Source organism: Magnolia sinica, chromosome 5 (assembly GCF_029962835.1).
Source record: "Magnolia sinica isolate HGM2019 chromosome 5, MsV1, whole genome shotgun sequence".
Classification (NCBI taxonomy): Eukaryota; Viridiplantae; Streptophyta; class Magnoliopsida; order Magnoliales; family Magnoliaceae; genus Magnolia; species Magnolia sinica.
Genome location: NC_080577.1, coordinates 95,085,286 through 95,104,487, shown reverse-complemented (window position 1 = coordinate 95,104,487; position 19,202 = coordinate 95,085,286). Strand labels below are relative to the sequence as shown.

The window sequence follows — 19,202 nt, the reverse complement described above, 5'->3', positions numbered from 1 at the left end:
TCTCAAAAATAAGCCAGATATAAATCTCACGTGGATCACACCACATGAAAACAATAGTGATTGGATATCCACCATTAAAATCCTCCTAAGGCCCACTGTACTGTTTATTTGACATCCAATCTATTGATTAGGTCATATAGGCTCAGATGAAGGGAAAAAAAAATCAGCTTGATCCAAAACTTTTATGCCCCCAAAATGTTTTTAATGGTCGACGCTCACACTGTTTCCTGTAATGTGGTCCGCTTGAGATTGGGATATAACTCGTTTTTGGTCGTATATTGTAAAATGATATATAAAAATAGATGGAAGGCATGGATGAAAATCAAACATCATGGTGGGGCCCACAGAGCACCGACCACCAGCCATTGGCTGGTGTCAGGGAGTAGCCAATCCGTTTCCGTCAAAAACACACTGAAGTTCTGCGTAGGAATTTCTTCACTTTCTTCCTTCCCATCACCATCATTTTAAGAAATACAACACTTGAAATCTCGAAACGGATGATTGTCGAAGCTTCGATCCCAAAAAAAGGAAACAGCGCTCTCGATTTTCTTCTTATTCATTCAAAGGTATGCAAACCACACAATTTCCATCTTTACTCATCATTTTTGGGCGAATTACATTAGGGCATCCAATCGACGGTTCAAATTTCACGTCATTATTAGACCAGTGGGCCATGTTTAGATATCCAGACCGTTAATCTGGTTGGCCCCGCTGTCGATGGGCCATGATCCGAGAATATCTTCCTTCGCATCCGGTCTTTAGCTTTTTCTCCTCGTCATTGAACGTGGACCGTTGCTGTATCTGTGGGGCATGGTTTACCCATGGTGTGGCCCATCAGATCCATGGTATGGATTTCTAACCGTTGGCCCAGCTTATTCAGACTGAAGGACCTCTCGAGCAATAGCAGTGCTCCCTTCATGATGCCGACCGCAGGTGATCCATGACCGCAGGCCTACTAGCCATATCTGGGATCTCCTGATAAGGCTACTGTTGAAGTAGAACTGATATTGTAGGACTGGGCTTAATCTCCTGTGCAAGCATGTTGAGTCAGTGTAGTTATCTCAGGCGATTCTATGGCTGCGCGCGATGCAAGGGCTCAAAGTGGTACATTGCAAGATGTGTTGAATTCTGGATCAATATGCTTGTGACCCAGGTTTAGAGTATCGTCTGGAAATGGAATGTTTCATCTGATAAGAACTGATTTTGTCCACAAACCACACAGCTGTATTGGCATGAAATGGTCTGATATGGGGCGATACGATCTGGTTTGGGTGGTGATTGATATTGTACACCGAAAATGATTTTCAGTCCTTGTGACCCATCAACTGCATAAGGGAATAAACCTAAGTGCTATGCTATCTTGATGGTCATGGGAGATTGGACGATATGCTTGGCTAATTAATTCTGACCAGTGCAGTCATGGTTTGATGATTTCGCCATTGGGCAGTTGCTTCCCAATTGTGGAGGGGCTGTCCATTCCCCAAAAATCTCCTTGATAGGACTCATAACGGTTCAGTTTGTTTTCTGCAAATAGAAGGTTTAGATGAGAAATACGGAAATGGACTACATTCAACTGAGAGAAGTCCCAAGATTGGTGGCTAGGATCTTCCATTCTGGAAGGGGCGTGCTCCATCCTTGTTGGGCACAAGCTGCACACTGATCAGTGGTGTAGATTTAACAAACCATTGACCCACTAGTCAGAGCTGAAAATGCGAGTACACTATGCAAAGCCTTTGGTTGAGGATCCTATATAGTTCTTCTTGGATTAAACGAAAATACAGTGAAATGCTGCTTGAGTAATTGCATGTGGAGAAGTCACTCTCTAACCTCAAATTCCACATATGTTTGTTGGCTTGGAGAAGTCATTTTCTATTGGAAAAACGATGAGAGCTGTCAGCTGAGAGCTATCATTATTTTTCCAATAGATTGTTTATATGGATTCTAGGTAATATATAGTTAGACAGTATCAATGGATTTCTTGATGGAGTCATGAAAGCCCAATAAAATATGAAATGAATGAGCTATGACCATGCTTTTATCAATACATTGCTTGTTTGATCACCAAATTCTTTTTGAGCAAAACTTTGATACCTATGGCAGATTGTGATGGATGATACACAAGCATTAATAAATTTTACATGTGGAATACAAGTAGTTCTAATTGAACTGTCCAAATTATGGGTCCCAGTTTAGATGCATCGTAAACAAAAAATTTGCTTATTTGATTATGTATAGGATCAGTGGACATTTATGAAACGGTTGAAATGGAAAATATCCAATTGTTCTATTTCAACAGATAAGTATCCGCAAAGCAGAGGTTAGGGTTGTTGAACCAATCTGATTTTGGAATGTGGTTTGGTTACAATGGGTTCTGTAGGATGCGGAAATTTCAGGTCTGTCCAAAAACACACTAAAAACTTATGTAGAAAAGAAGGATGGAACTAAGGCAGTCGATCTGACTGACTTCTTTCCCTAGGTTGCAATCGCCACTGTTTGATTAGGGCAAATGGACTCAAATATGTTTAAGATCGCCTCATGGGTATAGAGTATTAGTGGATTCAAGCTTACTACGACGCAATTGGGTACACATAACAACCTTGATTTGGCAAATTGGGAACAAGTTTGTAATTGGATACTGTGGCTAGTTATAAATACTAAGCTACTGGAAAGGAAACGTAAAACAAATTAAAACTGACTACTAGAGCTGGGATCAAATCAGGACAAAAAAGGAATGCAAATGAGATGGAATTGCAGTGACAAATGGTTGGTGTCAGAGCCATTGGCTCTGCTCCACGATTTATATAGAATGTTGACAACAATGCAATAAGTGATGCTGATTGTCTATTCCCCTAATTTGATGAGAACTGATTCCAGAGAAAACACTAGACTGGCCACAAAAAGAAACAAAGAAAAAAAAAGAAAAATTAAATGGGGAGAGAATTTAAGACACCAAAAACCAAAAACCGAAGGTAAAACAAGGTGTAAATTTGATCAATTATGCATTTGCAGGGATCTATTCTCTCTTTGGATACCCACTCTCTGCTCCCTTGATCATAAAGACGGTTTAAAGGCTTGATTTCTTAAAGCAAGACAAGTTTCTTTCATTGAGAGGGATGTGAAGTTTATGTTAAAAAGAAGAATGAGTATGCATGAATACCTTTTTGTGGAGTAAGTGATTCAGAAGAAATTCTTGTGGAATGGTGGGTCAGGCTCCCATATATATCATCTTGTCGCCTGGTTGGAGGTTTGGTACCGTCATGCTGCTGGTGGTCTCAGTATTATCCTGCTTTATCTTGCTACATTATGTTCTGCTAGCTAAATGGTGGTGGTGTATAGGAAATGGCGACACTCTGTTTCCTATATCAGATTTTATCAGCTAAGTACAGTGTGTTGGACAATGGATGGGATACCAATAAAGCTAGGGGGTGATCTGGCTCCCAATTTGGAAGTCGATTTCATCAGTATTCCCTTTATTCTCTAACCACACCAAATTCAAAATTGTCGATAGCTCCAAGGTTCATTTCCAGGAGGACACCTAGGCCATGGAGGAGCCATTCTGGATCCAGTTCAGGCCCTTGTACTGCATCTCTATCAACAGAAGTTGAAAAGTAGCTGATGTGTTTCAAATCTTAAATGGTGGAATTTTCTAGAACCTTGGCTTCTGTCGCAATCTCAAGGATGCTAAGATTTGAGCTTCTCTCCATGCTGCTGAGGGCTGAGTACCTTGTAAGCTCTACAATTCAGGAATTTTGGGACTGATCATAGGGTATGGAATCTGCATGTTGATGGTACATTTTCAGCCTGATTGCTGTGTAATGCCATCTCTGCTCCTGAAGACCCTTCTCTTGGACTTATGCCGTATGGAAAACTTGGGACGCCATCAAAAGCAGATGCTTCTGTTGGCTACTTTGCCGGGACAAGGTGTTAACTCTGAATCATCTTCAGAATAGAGGTGTTAACTCTGAATTATCTTCACAATGGGGGTATTCCTCTGCTGAAATGGTGTATCATGTGCATAGCCAATGCAGAAGAGGCACCTCATCTGTTTACACTGCAAAATTGTGAGATAGATTTGGGCTGGGATTTTTAGAAAATTTGACATCATTGGAATGTGGTGCCCCTTTGTGTCCCTGAAACAGTGGTGGATTTCTTTGCTAGCTCTTGGACAACTGCTCAGGCCTTGTGGGAAGAATGCCCGGGCACCACACATCAAATCAGGGCTGTGGTGCATCTTGCTCGAATGGATGCTAGAATTTTTGAAGGAAAGACATGCTTGGCTTGGGCCATTCTTTGAAGGATCTACCCTTGGGCCGTTCAATGGGCAAGCATTAAGCTGTTGCAAGGTGTCCAACTCTTTTCTTTCAATCTAGTTGGGGGGATTTACTGATGTCCAGCTGATGGCTGTTTAGCTTTACTACTTTTGGGCTGGCTTTGGTGCCCCTTTGTGTGCAATGTTTCTTTTTCTTTTTTGTTTTCTTGCTAGTTTGTCTTTCTCTTTTTCAATACAATGCCAATTCATTAAAAAAAAATAAAAAAATAAAAAATCAATGTGCATGAATCAATAAGTGAAGAGGAGAGAACTAAAGAGAAAATCAGAACTCGAATAAAAAGGTTACCATACTAGAACTCATCTAGGTATGCCCATCCTCACTAGCCTTGTACTCTTTTATGTGCTCCTTTGAGATTATGGTTTTATTTTAGGTTTTTTCTCTGGGATTCTTTTGTGTGTTTTATTATTATTATTATTATTATTTTTTTTTCTTTTTATAGTTTAGGTAGAGTGAGAAGGCTATGGCTTAGAATGTGTCATAGGGGAAAAGAAACAGATGGGGGGCAATTTATAGACCTCGGCTATGACCGCAGAGGCGTGGGAAATGCTAATCCTTATGGAAAATGCATTATCACACTTCTCTGGGAAATTCCATATAGGACTAGAATGAGGAGGAAGGGTGGGGCCACTGTTAGCACAAAAGGCATCACTGTTACTGGTGAGGCTTGTTAGTACAGAAAGGCAGTGTCCGTGCTTTTGTTGCCAACCAGTCTACCCCCTGGAAGACATGTAGAATGACCAACATCAGTGCCTCTGGCGCTGCTTAGTGATCTAGAAGATTGGTGCCAATGCCTCGTCTATTGACTGTCAGCACAGCTTTTAAAGTAAAAGTTTCTTTTTGATATGCTTTCCAACGCTTCGTGTTGGGGTTTAAACAGCCTCAATTTGGGGTATATGCGTGTTCAATGGTCTAAAATGCGGTGCATGTTTTGACCTGTACGGGACTCTATGCCTCTTGAAGGGACCTTCCTTGATGCCTTTCTAAGCCTATTATGATACATGAAAATATGGGATATGCATGTGATGGATATGGAAGCAATTGAGAAACCAAAAATTGAAAATTAGGGTCCAATGGGGTTACAATTTGACAAACATCATCCGATGAGCAACATTCAATGTCACCTCAGTAGGATGGCAAAGTGGGGTTTCTACAGGTTCCACAATTTAGGCATTTTATTTTGATTTCATTATGCCATGTGTACAGTTTCAGAGTCCTCGTGTATTAAGCATCCTACACTGCCAGAATATTAAATAATTCGCAATACTTTTACCTTTAGAAAAAGAAAAAAAAAAATCCCTATACCTTTTTGTTTAGAGAGATTAGATGGTAAATACTTTTGACTATTGTCAAGAAATGGAAAAGGACTTTGACTATATTAAACAAGCTTGCATCATCACAATCAGTCTTTTTTTCCTTTTCCAGGTTTGCATCTATTTTGCTTGTGCACGAGAGTGCTTTCAGTCAGGAGGATGTCTTACGAATTTGGGGAACAAAAAAGTGAGGTCTTTATCATTGAATGGATTGTTTAGCTATTTATTTTAGGGGCTCAGAATCTTGCTCCACTTGTTGTGGCTCCCTTTTTTATGCATGAATTAGCTAAATTAAGACTAGGGCATGTTTGGATACATGGAATCCAAGGCAAAAGCAAGAAAAAGAAAGAAATCGCAATGATGATTTTCATGATAACTATTGAAACATGGATTCCAATTTTGAGTTCTTATTTGGTAGCAAGTGCAAACCTCATATTCCTCTCACAATAGTCACCTACTTTCTTGTGCCAATAATCCAAATTTTGTAAAAGTGCCAGGATTGCTTGGTGGAATCCACCCTTTCTTTGCTATCCAAACAACACAAATTGTCACATAAAAGTAAATTCTTCTCCTTTTCCGTGGTTTTGCATGGAATCTATGGCTTCCAAACATGGCCCTAGGGTTGGCACTGGGCTAGGTCTGGGTAGAGCAGAGCCGGAATTTTGAATAGTGCAGCCTGATAGGTTTGAAATTTGGGTCCAAGCCCACCCCAGACCCGGTCCATTTGCAGCCCTTCATAAGACCATAGTGACTTCCTCTATGGGCTTTACTGATTCTGCATTTCTTTATGTTGGCTAACCATATGGTTTCCCATACAAGTGTTGTTGTGTGGAATTTTCCTCTTTAAAACTTGATTTCCAGAGAACTTCAGTATTGTAGCATTTGGATGGCATGGCCCATGGAACTTGTCACGTAAGAATTTCCATAAAAGATACCTCAAATAGAGAAGAGTTCTTTCATGAAAGCAAAGATTTCTCTATCAATGGAACTCTCTCTCTCTCTCTCTCTCTCTCTCTCTCTCATGTGAAGATCCAGGGATCCAAACTGACCCATTGGTAACTCGGGAGGCCCATTTCACTCCTTAGTGCATGTGATAATGTGTCATATTTCCCCTCATTTTTCTAACATACAATTTTGTTTATAAGAATGTAGAATTATGCGGATAACCAATGGAATAATGGTGACTTTGCAGAGGTTGGCATTGGCCTCATAGGCTTTGGTTTCTTTTTCACATTTTTGGGTGTTATTCTCTTCTTTGACCGGGGCTTGCTCGCTTTGGGAAATGTAAGGCATCATGACATTGTTAAAATTTGATGTAACCCACTCCATGGGAAAGTTATAGTGGTATCTTACTCTCTTCGTTGCTATTCTGCCAGATAATTTGGTTGTCCGGAGTAGCTCTTTTACTTGGTTGGCACTCAACATGGCAGCTGTTTACAAAGAGAATGAACTACAAGGTAGTTTTATGTGTCATGGACTCTTTTCCATGCATTTCCTTTCCTCTGATGTGATGTTTCATTTTCTATATACATGTTTTAATTTCCACCAGTGCAAACGGCCGCTGGATTTCCTACGGTTGTGGTTCTTGTGGCCAGTGTCTGGTGGTTGTTGATTTCAAGAACTTGCTTTTTGTTCCCGCTTTATGTTCCCATAGAAACTCTATGGATACCTTTTATATTATAAGAGTCAGGTTAGTGTTAGAGTAAAGGGGTGAATAATTATGTTTTTCTTATCGGTTTCTCTAAATCTTTCTCTATTATAGGATCTAAATATGCTTAAGTCTGCCTAGAGAAAGATATTGATGCTCTGCCAGAATGTTCCGTGATTCCATATGAACGCACACTATACATGTTGGAAACATGTAAATGATTCCAAAACATCCAAATCCTCAGTCTGGAGGCAGATGGAGGTACATTGCCCAAATCAGGTTTATTGAAGAACGGCATTTTTGTTGTTGTTGAAATTGGACTATTGACCTTTTTCATTATAACTATCCATTTTATGTCCGTGACACAATTAGGGCTTTCAAACTAGTGCCATGCAAGAAGTAATGTGTTCCCTGCATGATCTCACATGCTGCATGTGTGGGCCTCACTTGGCCGCATGTGTATGGACCTTGTGATTGCATGGGTCATCAAAATCGTTATTCTTTTGTTTTGCTTTAATCTTATGTCATTTTTTAATGGGGAGTGAAAATACCTCCACTTGTGGTACATTGTTAGACAACCTTAAGGGAGGCAATCTTTGCCTCTTCCTAGGTTAGGTTTTCTATTGTTTAAGAGCCTACATAAGGGCCCCTACTTCAATGTGCAAAGCCATCGTGCATTGAGGAATCAAAGGGTTTACTTTCAACTAGAGGATTGTGGTTAACCACAATCAACATTCATCATTGTTTCTTTGATCTTTGATCCACATCATATTAGAGGAAGTTGTCATTGGGAACTTGATTCATCTTTTTTTTTTTTTTAAAAATAAAAATAAAAATAAAATAAAATTAAAATCTTCTCTCTCTCTCTCTCTCTCTCTCTCTCTCTCTCTCTCTCTGGGTACTCCAAAGCCTTTATGCATCTTTCCTTAAGAAAGAAAAAAAACCTAACCACCATTTCTTGTCCATCCAAAACCCACCCTAATCCTCCCATTTTCATCTCCATCATATCCATCTCCAAAACCGACCCTAATCCTCCAATCTCTACCTCCATTTCGATGATTTCTAGTTACTGTGTTGATCCTCTACAAGTGCTGCAACAAGCATAATTAGTGCTATGTTGCTTCCTTTTTTCTTGACCAGTTGCGGCCCATCGACTAGAATGTTGCAACAAGCATAATGGTGCTAATCAATGGGTAAACCCTCCACGAAACTTAAACACAAAGGAAAAGTCTAGAATCAAGGGAAATAAAAAACAATTGTCTCAAGGGTGGAGGCCTCGAACATTTCGCGGCAGAGTTCCCTCGTGGAAACTTCAATTTTGTGACGAACAAGTAGACAAGTGGCATGAAGATGAAATTGTGGAAGACGTAATGGAAGAAGGATAAGAAGTTATCCAAGAAGAAGTTTGGTAAGACCTTGAGGGAGGCATGGATGGCATTAATAGAATAATTTGTTATTGGCAAGGTGTTTTGTAACGGTAACGGTGGCCGTAACAGCCACCATCGTTACCTTTATGATACGGGGCATAACGGCTGTTACGACCCCGTAACGGCCATTACGGTCTTTCTTGTTTATTTTTTTATTTATTAAAAAACCCCCTGAAAAACCTGTATTTGCCCTGTAGTGTTGATTAAAAAGTATGAAAAACTTGCGTTTGTCCCGTAATAGACCATTACGGGGCTATTATGGCCTTTATAGGGGACATAACGTGCCATTAACGGCAATTACGATTCATTTTTTTTCCATAACGGCTGTTACGGCTATTACGACCCTGTAACGTTTAACAGTTGCCACTGTTACCTTTACATAACGGCCTAATGGCACACCATGGTCATTGGTCAGGCATAATTTTGATGGCACCGAAAGAAACAACTAAAGAAGATTGGTTGAGGACTGTAATTTTTGTACATGAGTATTGTGTAGTGGGAAAGCTGCCAAGGTCATCATTAGCGGAGAATGTGGCTTCGCAAAGCATGGTGGACAAGTTTGAAGCTGAAATTTCAAGAGCAGCCTAAGTCATATAATATGCATCGGTCAGTGATACGTTCATCTTTGAATCATTAGGAGGAACACTAGTGTGACATCATTCCAATTAAAGTCACAAATTGGTAGGATGATCATGACTGTATGATGAAGATATGACACATTTGGGTTACAAAAACACACTTTTCCTATAGAAAGGGAACCGATTACTCTCAAGACTATTAGCGATGAGGAACATGAGGAGGGAAGCCAGCTTTAACAGCATTCAAAATAGCTTATTTTGTTGAAGGCAGGCAGGAACAAGGGATCATGGGTGCTTTGGTAGGTGCAAGTGTGAACCCAAGCCAACCAATGAAGTTTCTACCCTAACACTTGAGATTTAGGGCTTATTATCCCAATTCAAAGATTTGGTCCTTGATGAGCTGCTGAATGCACTGTCACCTATGTGTGGCATTCAACACATGATCGATTTGTTGCCTGGAGCACCGTTGCAAATTCTTTCGGCATAGCTTATGAATCTACGAACACTGTTTTTCAACAAGTGGAGGAATTATTGGCAAAAGGCTTCATTTTCGAGAGTCCCAACCCTTATGCAGTGCCGTCGTCGTTGACAGCAAATAAGGATGGTAGCTGAAGAATTTGTGTTAATATCGTGCCATCAACATGATGGCAGTAACACATTGTTTTTCGTTTCACGTCTAGATGACATTATAGACATAATGATGAATGCTATGATCTTCTCGAAAATTAATTTGCGAAATGAGTATAACCATATCATAGTTCGTCTAAGGGACTGCGGAAGATTGCCTTTAAAATAAAGGATCATTTGTTTGATTGTACCCTTCAAAAAAAGAAAAAGAAAAGGGATCGATTGTATGAGTGACTAGTCATGCTATTTGGCCCGACGAACACACCCAATATATACATGCGGTTGATGACACAGATCCTACGACTGTTCATAGGTAAGTATGTTGTTGTGTATTTTGATAGCATTTTCATCTACAACAATTCATGAAAGGATCATTTAATCCGTCTTCGATGAGTAGTGAGAGTTTTGTGCCAAGAAACACTCATTAACTTGAAGAAGTGTACCCTTATGAGCCATAGCGTTGTTTTCTGGATTCAATATGTTTTAAGGTTTTGATTAGAGATGGTTAAGGCCATTCATGACTGGCTGATGAAAATTTATAAGGCCATTCATGATTGGCTGATGAAAGTTTATGAGGTTCGTACTTTTCATAGGCTAGCAGCCTTGTACGGATGGTTTTCAGGAACTTAAAGTTCCATTATGACACCAATTATTGTGTGCACAAAGGTCCTTTTGAGTGAAGTTGCAATTGCCACTTTCAGAGAGATCAACAAGATGATGAAACAATTGTTTTTACTCTGTTGGAGTTTGTCAAAATCTTTGACGTGGCATGTGATGCCTCTCATGTGGGCATTTGTCGTGCCCTGGCATCTGTTCCCATACTTGGTAGCTTTCATGGGCTGGTGATCTTTTATTGGAGGTTTATCAAGAACTGCAATTCCATCACGGCATCAATTATTAAGTGCATGAAAGCTAGTCCATTTCAGTGGACTAAGTTAGCAATTGCCACTTTAAAAGGAGATCACCAAAGCACCAATTTTATGATTGCTATACTTTGAATATACTTTGAAAAATGTTTAAAGTGGTGTGTGATGCCTTTCATGTGGGTGTTGGTGGTGCCATTCGTAAGGATGGCCATCCTATCGCGTACTTCAGTGAGAAACTCACCGATGCATGGGAAAGATACTCTACCTGTGATGCTGAGTTTTATGCTTTGGTTCAACACTAAAGCATTGGAGAGATTATCTCGTGCCTCTAGAGTTTGTTCATCACTTCGAACATGAGACCCTGGGGTACCTAAACTCCCAAAAGAAAACTAAGTGCCATACCCGCTAAGTGGAATATATGTTTAGGAAGTCTCCTTTAACCTCAAACGCCAAGCAACCTTGAGTTGCTTAAACTCCCATGAAAAAACTAAGTGACCGACATGCCAAGTAGAGTGCATATATTCAGGAGTTCACCTTTTACCTCAAACACTGAGTAGGTATGGAGAACAATATTAGAATTTTTTGGACTTCGCATTCACCGAACCAAGAGCAACACATTATGGAATGAGACATACATGAATCCGCCATGAATACTTATGCAGAGCTTCACCGGAGGAGAGAATGATGAGCTCGGGCCAGTGTGCTTTTGCTCCGTCTCACTCTCTGATGATGGGGTTCTCAATGCCTGAGGTCAAGAGTAATCAGAGAGGGGACCATGCCCATTTATATACATGTGTAATGGCGGTGGAGGAGTCATTCCCATCGTTGGGGTCCTCCACTGTCTCCAGCTCCACTATGCCCCTCTCAAAGAGGGAGAAACCTATACGTTTTCTTCTTCTTGCAAAAGTAGGGATCAATACTCTACAGTCCTACGGAATAGGTGTATACACCTCATCTCTGTGGACCCCACTTTATCTTTACTTTAATGATCCAAACCGTTCATCCCATCGCCTGGAGTGTCAATGCCATGCTTGACCCATTTAACTAACAAACAATAGATGCCCTCAGCAGAAACACACACCTCTTTACTATGCTCACAGTTTTAATAGTGGTAGTTGAGGAGATAAGTTTATGCTGTTTATAAGGACTTTGGGAAGATCTTCTCCACTTTGTCTGCTGGATCATGCGACGATTATCCATGATTTTTCCTACATGATGGTTACCTGTATGGCTGTATTGTGGTACAATACAAGTCTACATTCCGAAGGGTTCATCACAAGAGTTTGTGATGCATGAGTTGCATTTTGGTAGCCTTGGTGCTCTCTTTGGGATCGACCAGGTGATCAAGATGGTCTAAGATCATTTCCATTAACTGAAAATGAAGAAAGATTTTGCGATTATTGTTTGATGATGCCAAGCATGTCAGCTTGTAAAGGATGAAAGTAATGGTTAGTACATTCCGTTACCTGTGCTGATGAACCATGAGAAGACCACCTTATGGATTTTGTCTTGGGGTTGCCGAAACCAACTTGGTCATGATTCCATCTGCATTGTAATTGATCACTTCTTCAAGATGGCCTGTTTTGTGACTTATGTCCCTTGCAAGAAAACTTCAGACACCATGCATATTGCCAACCCCTTCTTCATTGAAGAGGTCTGACTACATGCAGTTCCTAAAATATTATCTGACTTAGATTTCAAGTTCATAAGCTATTTCTACAATACATTCTACCCAAAGATGGGGACTAAGCTAAAGTTCTCAAGCCGAGCGTGTACCATCCACAATCCATGGCCAGACTGAAGTGGTCAACGAATGCCTTGGAAATTAGTTGCTACATCTTATGTGTGATCACCTCAATATGTGGGACCTTGTTCTAACTCGAGCAGAGTTCGCCAATAACTCTTCCATGAATTGCACTACAAGGTCCCCTTTCGAAATCATTGGCGTGCTTAAACCTTGACAACCTATTGATCTAGTATTGCTATAGATTACAACCAAACCAAGCCATGAAGCTGAGGACTTTGTGCAACATATCAAGGGGATATGGGAAGAGGTCAGGTGTAGGCTTGCCTTGAATAATGAAAACCATAAGGGATGCATTGACATGATACGATGCTTCATGCAATCAAGGAAGTGACTAGGTGATGGTCTGTTTAAGCCCTTCAGGCTTCCATTAAGATCATACAACAAACTACATCTGAGTTGTTATTGATCATACAACAAACTACATCTGAGTTGTTAAGATCATACAACAAACTACATCATACAACAAACTCCATTAAGATCATACAACAATCACAATCCGATCAATGTGATTGATGTTGTTATTGATCAGATTGTGTCCACATGTTGTGGTGGGGATCAGAAGTATTTTGGTAAAATGGAAGGGGTCGGAGCGTACTTGGCTTTCTACTGAAGAGTTTCTGCGCATCAACCAAGAGTTTTACAAGCAGTTCATCAAAATCAGCTTGATGGAGCTGAAGTTCTTCCAAGTTGACTGCACGTATGGGTCCCGTGATCTTATGATTGAAAATACTAGTTTTTCTTTGTTTCGCTCTAGTTATGTCATTTTCAATAATGGGGAGTGGCAAAAGTAACCTCAATTATGGTACATTGTTTAACAACCATAAGGGAGTGCATCTCTCTCCTTAACTTCCGTTTAGGGTTTATTTTGTTCAAGTGCCTATGCAAGGCCCCTACATGGAAGAGTAAGGTCATTATACATTGAGGAATAGAGAAGTTCAGTTTTGCTTTGTGCCTTTGTTTGGAAGAGATAAAGGAGGGGGTGTTGCAAGCGTTCTCTTGTTTTAACCAGATGATTTTGGGTTAACAACAATCAACGTTTGTCATTGTTTCTTTGATCTTTGTAGGAAATAATTAGAAATATTGGCTGTGAGTGCGTGCATCTGTTGTATATGCCTGTCTAATTCCTGCTCTTACTCCTGTGGGTACAAGGGGTCAGACAAAACAATTAAGGATCTTTGAATTCGTTGCTGGGCTACATCGTGACTTTGAGCCACAGAGTTCAGAGTCTTCAGAAGGATAGCCTACTTTCCCTTGAATGCATCTATAATTTTATTCGAGGAGAAGCAAGTAGAAGAGCCACCACTCTTACTCTGGTTCACAAGAGATTTGCTGCAGTGGATAATTGGAGCCATCAAGACCTACACCTGTTGAAGAGGATCAGGTTGTGTTCTGCTGTCTGCTGCTGATAAAGATAAGCTGAAGTGCACTTATTGCAGGAGTTGAAGGAATGTGAGAGAGCATTGTTGGTATCTTTCCAAAAAAAAAAAAAAGGAAAAAAAAGAAAAAGAGAAAAAAAGAAAAAAGAAAAACGAAAAAAAGGGAGCATTGTTGGTATCTCCACTCAATATTTCTCATTATTTTATACAATCTTTGATCCATGCCGCATCTCCTTCTGCATTCGTCCACCAGTTTGAGAGTTAGATCATCCTTTCAAGGTTATTTTTAGGTTATACCGGTCCACATTGGGCCATGCTTTGGACTGTTTAGATTGATGTACATGGATTTGATGTGTATAGTGGCTTTGTGCATGTTGTAATGGGTCAACGTATCCCTTGTGTTGAACTGGGCAACGAATTGTGTTTGATTCATCTTACCTTTGTGGTTTGACCCTCTCCATTTAAGTAATTTTCTCTGTATTTTTGTTCAGGGTTCTGTGTCATTTTTTGTGGGGCTCTTCCTCATATTTGTTCGTTGGCCTATTTTCGGGATCATCTTGGAAATATATGGTTCCATCGTTCTTTTTGGGTTAGTCTCTGATATTAAACTCCAGAGTATGCATGATTACTTCGCATGTGCTTAAACTTCTGCTGCTTAAAATTTCTTTCCCGCAGTGGTTTCTGGCCTTCTGTCAAGGTTGCGCTATATCAGATTCCAGTTGTGGGATGGTTTCTACAATACCCAGTTATGGTATGACTGACATTTTTTTTGTTCTTAATTATTTTTATTTTTTTTTCTTTTTCTTATTATTTTTTGGTATGATACGGCATGAGTGATGTTACATGGTTTTTGTTGTTGAGATAATTTGGAGAGAGGGCGTTAATATTGTGTTCAGTTTTTCTATTTTGTTCTTGTTTTTTGTCAGCTCCTAAGATGTGTTTATTTATTTATTTATTTTTAAATGGTTTGCAGTTTCTTGACCGTATGAGGCGGAGCTTTGGTTGAAGAAATTATTGGCGGTTGTGCCTGCCATCTCACATGCTGTTTGAGGGCCAGTATACCGATCGTTTGCTCCTTGAATCGCTAACCATTGCAACATGAAATAGCACAGTATACTAACATCACACCCTTTCAAGGAAATCATTTCTGCTATACAATTGTACAAATGTATTGTCTTTAAATATCATCACATTGTTCTATAAATTGCACTTTTATCTTACAAGTTGACACAAAGATTATCTTGATCTTATTTTCTTTCCCTATAGAATTTAAACAACTGAAAATGTATACAACAGGAAACCCATCCACTGGGTGAAAAAGGCCCGTCTCTGGCTTTAAAATCAAGTCAATGGCTCTCCCCTTGTAAATTGGAATGATACTGTGATCAAATCTGTGTTACCTAAATTGCCAACCCCCCTACATTTTTTGTTCCGAATTTTGCAATCTAGATTGTGGATCATTAGTGATGCGGATCTCTATTTTTATCTATCCAAGATTGTGGTTTTATATTCCTAATGTAAATCAAGTTGTAATGTAAATTTATATTCAGAACCTCCATATTTATACTTTGATTTATATATTAACATGCATCATCGTCATCATCATCTAAGCCTTATCCCAATTAACTGGGTTTGGGTATGTGAGTCCTGTTCTGCCATTCCACTCTATCAAGGGCCATAACTTTGCTAGACAATAGGTCATCAACTAGTCTTTTCTTACTACCTCCATCCACGTCCTTTTGGGCCTTCCTTTGCACTTCTAGAGCCTTCAACTTGTAACATCTCGCTCCTTCTAACACCGTGGTTTGTGGTCTCTGTTGCACATGACCAAACCATCTAACTCTACTTTTCCTCATCTGATTACTAGTCTGTGCTACTCCAAAGTTCCCTTGTGTGCCTTGATTTCTAATTTTATTCTTCCTCTCTTGCCATCCATCCATCTCAACATCCTCATTTCAGCTAGATTTATCTTATGAATATGTCGTTCTTTAATTGGCCAACATTTTGTCCTGTAAAATGTTGGTCTTGTAGCTATCCTTAAAAAAATTTCCCTTTCAGTTTGAGTGGTACAGGACAATCACATAAAGCTCTAGAGGTGCATCTCCATTTCTTCCACCCGGCTTGAATTCTATAGGCAACATCCTTCTCAAGCTCTTTACTCATGAATTATTGACCCAAGGAATTGAAAGTGGTCAATTTGGGAAACTTTTTGGCTTATAATCTTAACTAATTCCTCTTTTATTCCTATTGTTACTAAAATTGCACTCCATATACTCTGTTTTAGTTCGATTGATTTTAAATCCTTTAGATTCTAAAGCACCCCTCCCTAAATCTAGCTTTTTGTTTATTGCACTCCCTTGTGTTGTCAATCAAAACTATGTCATCTGTTAAAAACATACACCATGGCTTCTCTTCTTACAAATGCCTCGTTAACTCGTCCAAAAACAATGTGGAAAGAGTATGGGCTTGATGCCATTCCCTGGTGCAAACCTACAGTAATTGGGAACTCACTTGTCTATCCACTAGTAGTCCTCACATTTAACTCTGCTCCCTCACACATCCTTAATCATGTCAGTATATCATCTTGAAATTCATTTCTTTCCTAACACCTACTAGATTAACTCATTAAGGACCTTATTTTATGTTTTCTCTAGTCACTGAAGACCATGTGGAGATCCTTCATCCCCTCTTTTTATTTTTCCATCACTTGTCTAAAGGAAAATAGCTTCAATGATAGATCTCTCAGGCATGAATGCAAATTGATTACTTGATATATTTGTTTCATCCCTTAGTCTATGCTCAATCACTCTCCCAAAGTTTCTGAGTATAGCTCATATGCTTAATACCATGATAGTGAGTGCAACTCTGCAACACTCTTTTGTACTTATAAATAAATTTCGTTTGTATTGTTATCACCTAATGTATCGCACCTTTGGAATATGGATATATATCGGTTATTGCACGGGATATATTGGTTGTATCGTGTAATTTATCATTGTTATTGGGAAATATGGGAAAACATTAGGAAATTGTTTGAATTTTTCAATAAAACTTTAGAAGTTGTCAAAAAAGACACCAATGCATGCTTAGAATAATAATATTAAAAATCATGAAAAACAAGTTCATATAATAGGTTTCCTCTGTATATGGTCCCAATTTATACGTTGTGCCGAACTGCTACAACTATAGTCAAAGTCAATTCATAAAATTTATAAATGTAAAAAAGACATGTATAGAAATACAAGCATTACATTCAAAAGCAAAAGAAGTAGAAAACTAGAAATATACTTCGGATTTTGAAAAAAAATAAATTTAAACTTTTTTTAATTAAAAATTATTATTTTTTTCCCGAAAAATCTTCAAATTGCCAAGAATGTGTAGGTCATGTTATATATGTTTGATTTTGTGCTTGGACACTAAGATTGCAATCAATTTGGGAAAATTTAGAGAAAATATAATTTTTCTCAATTTTTTGCAACTCAGCTTGTCTCTCCAAATTTCGAAATCAAAGCTCCAAATTCATATATATATATATATATATATATATATATATATATATATATATATATATATATATTGTGCAAAACATGTAGAATTATGGACTTCTTACTATTTGGCACAATTTACAACATATAAAAATTAAAAAAAAAGAATCAAAATTAAAAAAATATGGACCTTTTAGAATTCGCCTTGAGAAGCTTCCAATCATGATTTAAGAAAAATTTCGAAGATTTTTTTAAACAAATTAGAGTGGACTGATCAAAATCACCTTACAATATGCTAGAAGGTTTGTTTGTTTTTTACAATAAAAATAAAAATAAAAATAATTAAAAAAATCAATTTTTGTGAATTTTTGAGGATTTTTCAAATAAAACAAGGCCACTTTCCTTTTATCCATTTCGATATCACACTACCCATTTCGATAGCACCATATATTAAGAATTTATAAAGGGGGAGTATGGATATATCACATGATATCACGATATCCATGACATATCACAATATTGTGCAATATATTGCATGATACTGTGAAAAGTGGATATTAAAGTTGGGCTTTATATCGCTTAGCTGGGATAACATGTATATTATGGGATATATCGGTGATATCGCGAAAGCATTGTTTATAAATAGGTAGCACAATACTTTTCCTTCATTCGTTTTAGATTTTCTTTGATCTTACAATCTTGTTGAACAACTTTCTCAACTGAATTAAACCGAGTCTTTCATTCACTTCCAAACCTTTATTGGTATACCATCTGGTCCAGGGCATTCCTATTTTTATCTTTCTCAAAGCTTCTTGTACTTCAAATATCTAATCCTATGAAAATATTTATAAAATATTTATAGCCTCTAGCTTCATTTCAATTTATATTTCCTTTTATTCTTGTGCTCTAAGAATGGTTTCTTGAAAAGGTAATGATTTTATTGAGCAGCGGGGTTGAAGCGGCCACAAAAGATTACACAAGTCCAATAAACAGGAGAGAGTACAATTGCCCAGAACTTTCAAGCTCAAAGCCTAGCCCGAGTAATAAACAGAAGATTACTCTCTTTTGGTTGGAAATGGGCCTCAAGAGACCATGGAACCAAGTGTCTTTGATATACCCTATTGGCAGATCGCCTAGCTCGTACCTTTGTACCCATTCTGAGAAGTCTATAATACTCTTGAGTGATTCGGCTACTTGACAACTTCCCAAAAGAAAATGGTGACCCCACCCCTCCTGGGAATGAGCAAGACACCCCAACGACAAACGAACCTATTTCCGGGGAGTAGCGGGCAACCTTTAGAAGCAACATGTTGGGAAACCAAGAGAACACATGCGTTTTCTTATCTTCTTCCCACCCTAGGAGTTGTAGCAGCACAAAAAGAGGGACCCTGGGCGCGAAGCCTCCATTTTTTGTTTGCTGCGGCTTAGTCTCGCAAGCTAAGCGTGCTGATCCAAATCACATGGGCCATAAACCGTAGTGAAAACCACATGAAATCGGTGGCTGATTCCTTGAAAAGGATGGAAATTGAAAATTGACTACACCACTAGTCTTCTTTTAGCCATGCATTTGTTGTCCCAAATCACCACAACTCTAGCCGCGCACACAACGTCTAGTGCAACCCAGTCATTCAATCTACCTCCCCGCGGAGTTGATGATCATCCAAGTCAATGGTTGCAACTTGGTTTCTTGCAATGTGACGGAGGGATGTGATGAGGTCGATCACTGTCTTCCACAGGGGATAACTAC

At 38.9% G+C, this 19,202-nt stretch overlaps 1 protein-coding gene across 6 annotated transcripts; it reads left to right on the top strand.

The window, feature by feature from the left end:
* Positions 1-365: 365 nt before the first annotated feature.
* Positions 366-15,382, top strand: LOC131246330 (vesicle transport protein GOT1). 6 transcript variants are annotated; one of them, XM_058246309.1, is made up of 8 exons: positions 385-566; positions 1,066-1,104; positions 5,754-5,828; positions 6,794-6,925; positions 7,018-7,098; positions 14,462-14,559; positions 14,646-14,721; positions 14,944-15,315. In XM_058246309.1, the coding sequence occupies exons 1-8, from the start codon at positions 498-500 to the stop codon at positions 14,974-14,976; spliced, it is 603 nt and encodes a 200-aa protein (XP_058102292.1). In that variant the 5' UTR covers positions 385-497; the 3' UTR covers positions 14,977-15,315. The 6 variants fall into 6 exon arrangements, with proteins under 6 accessions (XP_058102294.1, XP_058102296.1, XP_058102292.1 ...); XM_058246311.1 differs by lacking the exon at positions 14,462-14,559 and having other exon boundaries at positions 366-566; positions 14,944-15,382; XM_058246310.1 differs by lacking the exon at positions 1,066-1,104 and having other exon boundaries at positions 387-566.
* Positions 15,383-19,202: the final 3,820 nt, after the last annotated feature.

What these genes read in the sequence shown, in the direction of transcription:
- LOC131246330 (XM_058246309.1), top strand. Translation starts at nt 498, where the DNA reads ATGATTGTCGAAGCTTCGATCCCAAAAAAAGGAAACAGCGCTCTCGAT. An exon ending in CGATGCAAGGGCTCAAAGTG is followed by an intron (nt 1,105 to 5,753) that starts GTACATTGCAAG and finishes TTCCTTTTCCAG; the next exon opens with GTTTGCATCTATTTTGCTTG. An exon ending in TTCTACAATACCCAGTTATG is followed by an intron (nt 14,722 to 14,943) that starts GTATGACTGACA and finishes AATGGTTTGCAG; the next exon opens with TTTCTTGACCGTATGAGGCG.